Consider the following 12,753-nt stretch of genomic DNA (forward strand, 5'->3'; position numbering starts at 1 on the left):
TTTTAAACTATAGTCATTAACTATAATGTTTTTCAATTTTTATATTATTCATTTTTTACTTTTAAATCAATTTAAAACTACAATATTACAGTACAAGTTTTTAAGTTTAATTTTAGAAATGCTAATATTGTAGTTATAAATTGATTTAAAAATTAAAAATTAAAATTTGCATTAAAATTTGAAAACATTACAGTTAAATACTATAGATTTAAAATTAGAAATGATATTATAAATCTTACTTGGTGATCACATGCTATCCAAGTTCTTAAATTTAATGTTATATACACTATTTTAACAGCATATTATTTAAAAGCGTATATGATGTAAATTGTATATAGTATATAAAAATTTATTAATTTAATTATTAATAGTATTTAATATCAAGTAATTGTAAGAATATAGTATTATACAGTATTATTAATATACTTATTATTTAATTACAATTAAAAATATTTAATATTAAAAAAAATTAATTTGTTAATAACAAATAATAAAAACAGTATACCCACATAGCATACCCACTTTACCCATACCCAATTCCGGTTTGACAACTTAGCTTCACAGTGATCAACTGTTATTGTCAATATATAGAATTCCTCAATATAAATCTTCACATTCATTTGCTTTTGCTTCAAATTTTGTACTCTTTTAGCAAATCTAATTGATAGTCTATTGGGAAAATTTTGCTTTCAAATTGGAAGCCATCCTTTCCCATTTCACTATTTTCTCCTTTCCTCTTATATTCCTTTCCAATTGTACTTTATTACACCATAGTGTAGCATGACCCTTCAACTTTGTCTTAGCAATCATTACTCTATGGGCCTAAGATCTCTTCAAAATCAAAGTATTCTTCTAATTCAGTCAACCAATCCAACAACTCTTTTGGAATCAAACTACCTGAGTAACTAAGAACATCAACACTAGAACCCTTAAAAACCTTAGAAATAGCCTTTAGTAATCTCACTTCATCTCAATATTTTCATCTTCACGCGGTTTATCTTCTCTTGCTTCTTCTTCATCACCCTTTGCTTTAGGTTCATTGTCTCTTCTTCTGTCCTCTTCAACAACATATAAACTAACTTGATTGATTCTCATCATATCAAACATTTCTATCCTGCTTATAAGCAACACCTTGGCCTCTACCCACAACCCTTTGTGGAGGCATCTTGGCTTAAGTCTAGTATTTCACAGTGCAAACTATCACAATCGGTAACCTATCTACAACCTGATACCCTGAAAATCTTATACCCAGCAAACAATGCTGGAAGATATTTGCTTTGTCATCTCTTTCCTTAGCTTCGGGAATTCAAAACCACACTCTGCTACCACTTAATGCAATCAAGACTGGAGATTTCAATTAAGAACTATGTATCCACACAACCTAACAGAAATTCACTCAACATACACAGCGAAATTCAAACTCACTCAAGACTAGGTAACCGAACAGATATTTACCAATTTCACAATCTTAAAAATTACATCACAGATTTAGCCTCAAGGACTTACAAACAAATCTGGATTCAATCTTGAAATACAATATCAAACCTAACACACAAACAAGTATTTGATCTCATATACAATTAATTAAGAGCGGATTTATTTTCTATTGCTCGCTGGAATCCTCGATCATAGCTCTAGATTATCTTGCTTTCTCTGTCTTTACTTTTGCTAAGCACTACTGCCACCTTTTATAGTTATGGACGATGTCAAATTCTCTCTAGGATAAGGAAATTTTGACTCCTCCAAATACTCAAGACAGAATGCCACTTCACCCATGGAAATGAGAACACCATGAGAGATTTTGGTATGGTTCTGAATGCAACATGAGGCATTTGGCGGTCATATGATTGTACAGCTTTTGGTCATGAGAAGAAAACTTCACCTAAAAGAACATGCATGATGATAACCCATGAAGTTGAATCTGAATATATCACTTTTATGAACCAGGTAAGCATAAGATTCTTCGACAAGGTATGCTATTTTTTATGAGGCAGATATTGTGTTTGGAAAAGTGATCTGAAGGGTTTGGATGAAAGATTGGTGAATTCCATACACAACTACAGGAAGGGTAGAACTCCTTGTCAATTATCATGTTGGCACTTTACATAAAGGGGATTACTGATTTATTAAAATTGGAATTGTGTGAACTGGTTGAACTACCACTTGTACATAGGAGATCGATTTTATAAGTTTATTAGAAATTGGGGGTGGTTCACCTGCAAGGTTGGGATATTGATTATTAGTTATAATCAGATCAAACTCCCTTTCTCAAAAAAAAAATTATCTAGGAATCTAAAGAGATAATTATGCTATTAAATAATTTGTCTGGAAGTCTCCCAATCTTAAGGTCAGAAGATTTTTACACCTGGGTGAAGTAAATCCATTGACAGAAATGTGGAGGAACAAAGAATTGTCCACCTTCATCTTCAGAGAAGATAAATCCGATACTTGCCATGACCAAGATGGCTCAATTCAAGCCCAAGGAAACGAAGAGAATGGTACAGGTTTACAAGAAAAGGTGAAAGAATGGCAGCCTTACCAAAGTTCAAGAGTTCCCCTCATCACAAGAAAAGTTCCATTCTCATCATTTTCAAAGTTCTAATGCAAAATGAAAGCAAAGATAATTATATCTGTTAAAAAGTAGAAGTGGTCCTAGTAATAACCAGTTTATTTAACCGGTGTAGTATCTAGTATTTTAAGACATTTGGATTCTAAAACTCAAAGTGCAATTCTCCATACCGTTCTTCAGTCGGACTACTTTCTATTTTATGTATCAAGAAAATGCTTATTCAAAATGAAAATTTTCTTCTCAACAATTGATAAGGTTACCTTATAAATCCTGATAATGTAGCTTTATAGAAATTACAAAAACAAAAAGGCAAAAATCTGACTAAAGCTTCAAAACAATATCGAGTTCACCCCATGTAGGAAGAGACGGTAGCACTTGCCCTGGACAATGACACCATGCATATCATCTAGGTACAACAATTAAGATACAAAATGACTTTTGTTTCCTCTCATAAAAATAAAATAATACAAAATAGTGAGACTCCTCAATCTACTACAACACTATTAAAGTAAAATAGGCCCTCACCGTATTATTGACAAGAGCATCCTTCATGATTTTAACACAATTCTGTGGACCATGTGACTCAAGCTCAATTGACGAGTGGCCAAAACCATCATTCTTATTTCGCCATATTTCAAGAAGTGGAGGAGAAGGCCAGTCAAAATCAGGGCAAGCCATCATCTCATAAATTGAAGGACATTCCAGCAGCTACAAGGAAAACAAACACAAATCAAATAACTGATTGACTATCACTAGATCATATACATCAAAACAATCAATATACACTTCACAAGTTATGTAAATATTGCCAGAAAAGCACATTCAAATCAAAAGTAACTTCAGAACCAGCCCCAGCCGTGATGCATATCAAGTTGCTCAGTGGAAATTTCACAGCATAAGAATTTAGCAAACATCAAATATCATTCTAAAGATATGACCTCGTTAAGTTAAACCACTTCAATCATGACACTAATCATTACTACCCAAAAAAGCATTGAATATTGATATCAAAGCAATAATATATAAATAACAATATACATTGAGATGTGTTCTGTAAAAGGAAAAGTGATACCAGCTGATGCATGCTCCACTTAGAAATGAAAAGATCGCCTTGCCATCCATCTACAAAAGCAACTCCATTCAATAGAACATCCATTATAAATCCTGGTGCACCTGTGACCAAAAACTAAACAGTTAGGATGTGACAGTTAATTGCTCTAAGTGGCAATAAGTTACAAGGAAATGAAAGAAATAACTCTCAGCCTATGCACTTTATAAAAAATAGATTTTCAAGAATAATAAATACCTTTAAAGAAAACTGAAACAGAGAATGGACAAAAAATTTAAATAAAATTTAAATAAGCAATCTATCCCTTTGTTCTACAGTTTGATATCTACAGACAACATATGTGGTATATATGGCCCATATGATTTATGGCTGGGGAAAACTGTAACGTCCAGCGACTTAATCAGAAATGTTTGCTCTACCATTTGCTATTTGTCACAAATAAAAACCTGTGAATTGCAGGACACTAATTCAAAATGCTTCTAACATTGCAAATTTAGTTTTCCAAACACTCTACATGCATCACTGCCAAAGGGAGTGTATTGTTATATTTTATACCCCATTTCAGTTATGCAGATGTGTTTCGGTCATTGATGTCAAAGGGGGAACAGTAAGTCAGGGGGAGCAGCATTCAATTTGTTTACATATTGTGTTGCCATCAATGACAAAGGGGGAGTTTGTTGCAGTTTTTGACATTGATGTCAAGGGTCAGTTAATGAGTTTCAGAAAAGAGGTTTGAATTTTGGTTGAGCTGGTTCTCTGCTTGCTTGAGCTACTTGGCTGTGTAGTTGAGCTTCTTGGGTGTCAACTTGAGCTGCCTACCTGCCTGCCTGTCTACTTCACCTGCCTGCTCATTTACATCACCTACTTGCTGGCCAAGTCATATTGACACATCATCAATTAGAGTCGGATTAATCATTGTCAAGTATGGATAGGGAGGCTACAATTTATTTTTGAGTGGCGATTTATATCACCAGCTGTTTGTAATGCTTTCTGCCTTAAGGAATTTTGGATCCCTTGAACCTTTGTCAGAAGTTTTGGTTGGTTCGTGGTTTTCTATGTGTTGTTGGAAATGGTACAAAATGTGAGAATAAAAACTGTTACATACTCCTTTGGACTTTCTGATTCAAAACGCACAACACAGGCAATATGTTAAGAAAGTTCAGAATTACTTGTTCATTTTGTTTTCTCTTCTAAAGCTCCCGAGCCAGCGCATATGACAAGAGGTTATAATGATTTGCACCAATATAAAATAAAAGTAGAAGAACGTAACTGCCAAGCATTGACAGAAATTTTGGGGGTCGTATCTTTCTTAAATGGGTGCGTGTCAGTAAAGGAGGACTTACGTTTTTAAAAAACCCTGCTTATATGGTTTTTTGGTGGCTGTTCGTTTAATGTCATAATGGTGTTTTCGAAGAAAAGTTTGTTTGTTTTTTTGAATCATTTTCTGCGGAGTGAATTATATTCACTTGGGAGTTTTTGTTAAGTTTTTTGGAGCTTAGCTTACATGCTATCAAAAATTCTGATAAAGCCTTCTACAGGTGTCAAAGTTTGATAGAGAGGTAGTTGCAACTAAAAATGCTGAATGTGTAAAAACAACAGGCTGCGATTTTTTTTTTGTGAATTTGATATGCTTCTTCCAGTAACGTGTGTTGGGTGTTTTTATTGGGAAGTCATGAGCTGCTAAACCTTTTATTTCGGACCTGGTTTTTCTGATGTGGATGTATAGGGAGGAACATTCTATTAGAGCTGCTATTTTATATTGTCAAAAGAAGTTTTCTGTGTGAAAACAAATCTAGCACAATGCATTTTGAATGTTTTGACTTGCATACGGAAGGATACAAATCTAGGAAATATTGAAGATTTACGGACTGCTCTTGAATCACCTCTGTCAAGTGTCTGAAGCAGAGTCTATGGCAGAAATGGTATTAGAAGCCAGCGATTGCAATTCATTCTAAAGATATGGCTGTATATAACTTCGTTATCAACAGTCTGTTTCCAGAAAAGAGACGGTACATCGAGCTGTGTGGAGAAAAGATTCAGTAAATGGTGGAACAATATTTATGACGATGGGATGAATCTGAACTGTCTGACGAAGCAGTAAATTAAAATTCGCATGAGTGAAGAATGTCTTTGAAAAATGAAAAATTTCTGTATAAACAAGAAATAATGTTATTTGAGGTTGGTGCCTCAGCTGGCTGGAGTCGGTGCCCATTTTTATTAATGAAAACTTAGCATGCCGTGGTTTTTTACCCGAAAGGGTTTTCCACGAGAATTCTTGTGTTGGTGTCTTGATGATTGCTCTCTTTAAGCTTTATGTAATTTCTTGCAGTTAGAAGTAAAAAAAAAACACTGAAATACTGATTCACACCCCCACCCCCCACCCTCTCAGTATTTCCTATGTGCTCTTTATTTTCATTCTACCTAATATAAATGATTTAAGGACTATAATACCAAAGCATACCTTGTTTCTGAATTACAGACACGCACAATGAAACAAAGGGACAAGAATTCTGTAAGCAATCAAAACATAAAAAATTGTCTGACCCTGTTTGTAATACCTTGAAATGGTGCAGCGATTGCAATCCAAGTGTTTACATATTTCTCAAATACCTGCAAAATTAAATTGCTTTCTACATTACTTGTATAATCAACTGTACAGAACGCAGATACAAAACAACTAGGATGTCCATTATTCTGGTTTCATCTTAAGCATAACTGAAAAGAAAATTACAAATGGCAAATATCAAATAACATAAACATTTTCCTTACATCAGTGTACAGAGACATAAAGCATTTTATAAGAAGACCTCCCATTGAATGGCTTATAATATTCACTTTCTTCCCTCCAGAAGCTTTATATATAAATTCCAACTTCGCTATTAAACGATCCATGGTTTCTTGAAGCCTAAAAAGTAGGCAATTGGATAAATTATCTTAGTTCACCATTCACAACAATCTCTCTTAAACATTAATCCATAAAAGAAATTTGAGGACATGTCCTGTTAGACAAAAAGTAACAAGGTCGAATGAACTGTTAAGAATCAAAATGTGCACGTCTGTTGAGCTTCATACATTTCCAAGTATTAATTATTTTATAAGCCCTCTAAAGGGATCAATGATCTTTTCACTGCCACCTAAATTAGCCGAAATTCAAAGGTATTGAACTATATCAGAATGTTGTTGCAATCGCATATCTTAGGTACTAAAAATTAAAAAATTCTTGTTCTACAGAAAATGCAAAACAATCTAAAACAATCATCGAGAGAAAAGACCAAACAGTGGCAATAAAGGAAACCAAAATACACTGACTGAGAGAATAAAGAATTTAGTTCATATATGTTAGATGAGGCATATTTAATAGATTATTTGCAACTAAATATCTAAGCATACTAAGACTATTCATATCAAATTTTCAAAAGTATTTTATGTTAAATATATGAGAGTCAAAACTAAAACTAATTCCATTTTTCATGTTCTCTAGAACCCTCAACAAAGGAATGAAATGCACATGGTTTCATAAATCAAGATATGAGCTCAAATTTTGGTGAAGTCTATGAGAAACAATTAATATGGCGTTATCTATCACTTGCATGTTATTTCAACCACAGTTCAATGTGTTACAACAGTTAAAGAAAATAAAAAATATGAGTTTCTCAACACAAAAATAAATATAACATACCTATTACTTTGACGGAAGTCATAGCCAAAACCAAAAAGTGTAGTACCCTCCTCATATCCCCAACCCAACATCTTTTCTATCATGTCATGAAAGTAGCAAACAACACTCATCCGAATAATCTGCAAGCATAAAATGCAAGTTGAATAGTTCCTGCTTAGACAGTCCTTATATAGTCAAGAAAAAATATTAAGTTGCAAGGACAGAACAAAGCACAGAACAAAGCATGAATGTAGTTTATTGGAACCTACAATGGTGACAAAAGAGGAGAAATGACAAAACAAGGTTAAACCAGAACTATACCAAATCTGGGTCCAGGACATCACAAGAATACAGACCAAATCTGTCTTCTGGCACTTCAATCCTTGTTTTTGGATCTAAGGATTCAGTTTTTCCTGTAAGAAGCGAGAATAAGTATCTATTTGAAACATGGTCTGTTTTATCAAAAAAATCATTAACTTGATCAATCATAAACAGTTGAGATACTCAGCATGCAACAAGAAAGGACACCTTCCATGTAAGGATTACAATATCAAATTACAACGCTTAGGCCAAACATGAACTGGTGCACATTGACCAGAGTGGTTTTTTGGGTTCTATCAAGCATATGATCCTTGATTCTAATTGGTTCCTACATAAAACAAATGTATCTTTCCTACGTTTCTTGGAGATGTACTTCCTTGAGTGCAATTTTGGGTTCATAAGAGTAAAATTTCATATATTTCTTTATCATTTTTCAACAATGATTAAAAATCTCAGCCACCACTGGAAGTTATTATTCTCAAAAAGCAGTTTCAACTGTCCCATGCATAGAAAGAGCCTTAATGAATAGCATATGCCAAATTCTGACTTCTTTCTGTAACATAAAATGCCCTCAAAAAAAGATGAAACATATAATTATAAGTTTATAAGATTGCTAAATCCATTGAATCTCCCTAACCCAGATTCCTGATGTGTCACAAGGATGCCTAAGTACTGATCCAAGGCCCCAAGCAAAGCAAGGCCACTCATGAAACATTAGAAGTTTTGAACAATAGTCAGGAGTCAACTACCATGAACTTACAACCCAAATGATGTGAGAAGCCACAGAGATACAGTGCAGACAAGTAGGTTAAGTCCTTTTCTCCGACAGTCTTATGCCTTACCTGGGTTGGGTTGCATCAAAGAGGCTGACTCAACTAGGACTCAATCAAGTAAGGACATTTAGGTCTCTTGCCCCTCTCCTAATAGTTGGGGCTTCACCATTGGGTCAGCCTATCCATAGAAGGGGGCACTCACACAGATGTTAGGGCTCATTCATCACAAGAACACTCAACCAAAAGGCCATTTATGCAATCAACTGACTTCAGGTTTATGTGCTTGATCCACTCAAACTAGAAGCACTAGTGTTCCCTATCCACAGTAAGGGGCACTTGATCAATGAGAAGAGGAAGACGATGGAGAGAATAGAGGCAAGAGTAGAGAGTTGCCAAATGACTGTCCCTTCTTCCTAAAAACAGCTAATTATCCATCCCTTCCAAACAAACAGATGGAGACACCATGCTGCCACTATAAGATAGTTTTGCAGGGAGGCAGTTTACAACAAGAAAGTCACATACAACCCTCAGATAGAAACACACAAGATCATCAGCAACAAAATAAAAACCCTAAGTGGTAAGAACTGGTCAGAAGCGAATATTGTTGTTTTTGTAAACAGACCGCAAGAGCATGGAACTTAATGAGCTTGAAGAAGACAAGGTATTAGAAAATGTTGGATGATGTTCATGAAGCTTCTATAACTTGAGTCCTAAAAACCCACACACCTCAGATCAAGTGAGCCCAGAAATAGTAAAGTACTAATCTCCTCTACCTAGGCTCCCAACCTAGCCCATTTTTGCTTCAACTTCAGCTCCTTTTCCATATTCTTTTGCTTGTCAGCAACCAGCACAGTAATAAAAGGTTTTTGTCTCCTCAGACAATCCCCTACTATAGATTGGATTAAGAACACAACCAGTACATTCTAAAACACTGAAAAGATATGTCTTTAGGCAATCAATAGAAATACATTTCAGAGTGTTTCCACCTTGTTCCAGGATTACATTTTTTTCCATGTACCACTATTAGTATCAATACAACGATGAGCTTTATTGAATGAGAATTCTCAGGACCAAAGAACAATTTTGCAAGAGACTAGTCCAAGAGTCAAACATCTCTAGAATTTATATAATTTACTCAATCACATTATGATTATTTCCTTATAAATGTGCCAGCATACATAAGTTTCTGACAGAATCAAAACAAAAGATTTTCATTGAATGTGAACTTTAAAATGATAGCCATAGACTTTTATAGAATGTTATTAAACTTGCAAACAATAAGCTAAAACCATTTTGTTTCATTGAATCTTAACCTTCTTGCCAAATCTAATGGTTGTAATGCCATAATAATCAAAATCAATGGATTTGGAAGGAAAAAGCCATATATTCCCACGGCATTCAGACATAATAGCCTATATCTAAGTTTTTAGTAACAAAAATGATTCCTACCAAAATCAATAGCTAACCATGCATCTGGTGGGCATTGATCTACTTCAGGTCCACATGTTCAATCAGTAAAAGAGGAAACATAGAAGAAGATATTTGATATACATTTGAATATTGAACATAAGCAGAGATCCAGGGGTGAAAGCAGAATGCAATGACTGCATGATAAGTGCAATGCCTATTATATACAAGGCAAAAGGTACCACTAAGGGCATTTATGTTAAAAGTGCCTCAAAAGAAACCCCCCTGACCCAAATTAAAATTGGCCAGATTGTAGGCAAGCATCATCATCTAGGGCTTGAGGCAAGGGAATGAGTCATTAGTAGGTGAAACATAGCTGATAGCATTGTTAAAGTAATGATGCCATTACTAAAATCTCCCGGTCATCCAGATGTTTTTGCTAATGCGAATACATCAACACCTATCACATTCACCACTGTTTTTGATTAAATAAGTTTGCTTCTTTCTTGCATACACTCTAGAATTGGCAGGTCTAAGCCTGCAGAAGTGATTTTAGGTTCTGCAAAAGGAAGCGCCTGAAATGTTTCTTTCCAGCTACTTACAAATTCAAATTCATATTTTCATATCTTAAGTGACTTTCTGAAGAGGTTTATCTTCTTCAAATTCTCATTTTTATCCTTTACTAAAAATTACATTTTTGAATTTATTTAGATTACCTTCATAAGTAAACTCCATCTCATCTACTTCATTAATTGCAGATCTTCAGTGGAAAACCTGCTCACTCCAGTCTGTAAAGTCTGAAAAATTGAATATACATTTATGTATACTGGGTATTCCTCCACCATAGTTTATAACTGCTAAGGCAGAATTCGATCTAAATATTGTTAAAAATGCTTGGGGCCTGTTGACGTGTATTTTGTACACTATCAAACACAGAATAAAATACCTAAGGGTACCTTATCCTCTCTTGAGTAAAGCCTCTGACTGCTGAAGATATCGCGAGAAAGGATCAATCAGGGTGACTTCAAGGTTCTTCATTGTAGGATCTCTACGTGTGGATAAGCACCAGTGGTCGTTGTAAATGCTGTTACTTCAAGGGGCCTTACGTCTTCGAGCTGCAAGAACAGAATTTTCCTAAAACTAACAAGTTCTCAAAAAAGATCAAAAGATAGGGTTTGCCAGAGATGAATTCTAATCTAATCCTAAGAATGACTCAATGTAGACTAGACTTGGTAAGATTCTACCAATCTCAGTATTGCCAAGCAATTACAACTCTACTGAAATTGATGCGATCTTCTAAGGTGTTTAATGATTTTCAAATCATCAAGAATTATAGATACTACCATAAAGATACATATCAATAGTTCAATAATGATTGAAGGTTCAAGCAATCCAAATATTTCCAGTTGACCACACAAGGCGTCCTTACAATCAGTAAGACGCTAGTGGTTTGGAACGTGAATCTCACCAAAGATCAAGCCCAACACTTAGTCCTTCAAACTTAAATACTACTTCGACTGAGAATGATTCAAGAAAGTAAACAACCATGAAAATAGCCACAAGAATTGCAATAAAACACCATAACTTCAATATTTTATTGATCTCAAAGCCAAAATAGACAACAATTGCTTGAAATTCTCTCTTCAATGCTCAATCTTGCTACAAAATAACTTTCTTCTTTCCAAAAGCTCTAATCTTCTAATTTCTAACTATGACAAAATGAAAATGAGTGAGGGTATATATAGCATCCTCAATTACAATGAACGGCTCAGATCAAAAAAAGATCAACGGCTGAGACTCTGACACCTAAACCCTAATTAGGGTTTGTTACAAAAAGTCCCCTTTTTAGTTGAACATTATTAAATGCATAGCCAAATATTTAATTGGCACAAAAATCAAGAAAACATAGACCAATGATAATTAAGATGCCACATCATTTTATAACAACCTCTCTTCTAGAACCTTATTCCCCTTCCAATGTTCTTTCTTAGCATATGCAACGAATCTGGACACAATTCCTTCAATCTCAGCAATAGGAATCTCGGGAAGATTCCTCATTCGTTCTTCCAAGTGGATAACCTGATCAAAGGCCTTGAGAAGAGCAGCCTCCCATCCAAGTTCGAGTTCTTTGATCTTCTCAATCAAGAGCATAGTAGTGAACATTAGATCTCGTTGCTCATTTGTGATGACATTCTCATCTTTGCAAAAGATGACCTTGACTCTTTCTTCCAACTCTTGAAGGTCCACATCTGTTTCAACTTCGATCCTCCTGCCGAGAATGGTACACAACACATCAAACACTTTGTCCTGAATTGGATGGACGACGCCCTCAACTTGATTGCATTTGGTGTTGATGTCCTCGAAAAGAACCTCTTTCATCTAGAGTAGAGTTGACCACTGAAGTAAATTATGAGCTCCTCCATCCATTATCTTTTCTTGTGCTGGGATCTTCCTTGGTGTTTGTCTGATTACTTGCAGAACAGGAATGATAACATCTCTAGTGTGAGCGAAAGCGGCTACAGTTATCATTAGGTTATGGATAATCTCAAGAACTTGGATAGCTCGATGGATTGTCTACATCATTCTTGTTGCGAATTCAATGGCTATTGTGTGGGATTTGTCAATTCAAGAGCTCATAAGCTGAACTAAGCTCTTGACTCTTTCTGCCTCGCCAACTGATTCAAGGGGAAGTGCTTGCACAGGAGACACTGCCGGATCCTGACGTCCCAAGGGCTGATTGAGATGGCTAAAGTAACCTCTCCAAGCACCGACCTCTCTCTCAAGCTTTCTATTCTTTTCCATTTCCTCCTTAAGCTTGTCTTTAAGTACTTCAAATGAATCGATTGCCTCATCCAGTGCCTATTCAGCAGTGAGTGGACCAAGCTCAAATGTTTCTACATCATACTCTTTTGCGAGAATTTCACCTTCATACTTGTCCACTATTGGTGTAGCTATC

The 12,753-nt window shown here is 35.1% G+C and overlaps 1 protein-coding gene across 1 annotated transcript in view; it reads right to left on the bottom strand.

Moving 5' to 3' along the window:
* Positions 1-12,753, bottom strand: part of LOC131063585 (lecithin-cholesterol acyltransferase-like 4) — a 102,126-nt gene that overhangs the window by 26,597 nt on the left and 62,776 nt on the right. Inside the window, exons 3-8 of the mRNA XM_059219805.1 lie at positions 7,618-7,709; positions 7,318-7,436; positions 6,408-6,543; positions 6,197-6,248; positions 3,642-3,742; positions 3,095-3,277 (exon numbers count right to left, since the gene is read on the bottom strand). Coding sequence (XP_059075788.1) covers positions 3,095-3,277; positions 3,642-3,742; positions 6,197-6,248; positions 6,408-6,543; positions 7,318-7,436; positions 7,618-7,709 — 683 coding nt within the window. The remainder of the gene's footprint in view (positions 1-3,094; positions 3,278-3,641; positions 3,743-6,196; positions 6,249-6,407; positions 6,544-7,317; positions 7,437-7,617; positions 7,710-12,753) is intronic.

The sequence above is a fragment of the Cryptomeria japonica genome, chromosome 4 (genome assembly GCF_030272615.1).
Source record: "Cryptomeria japonica chromosome 4, Sugi_1.0, whole genome shotgun sequence".
Classification (NCBI taxonomy): domain Eukaryota; kingdom Viridiplantae; phylum Streptophyta; class Pinopsida; order Cupressales; family Cupressaceae; genus Cryptomeria; species Cryptomeria japonica.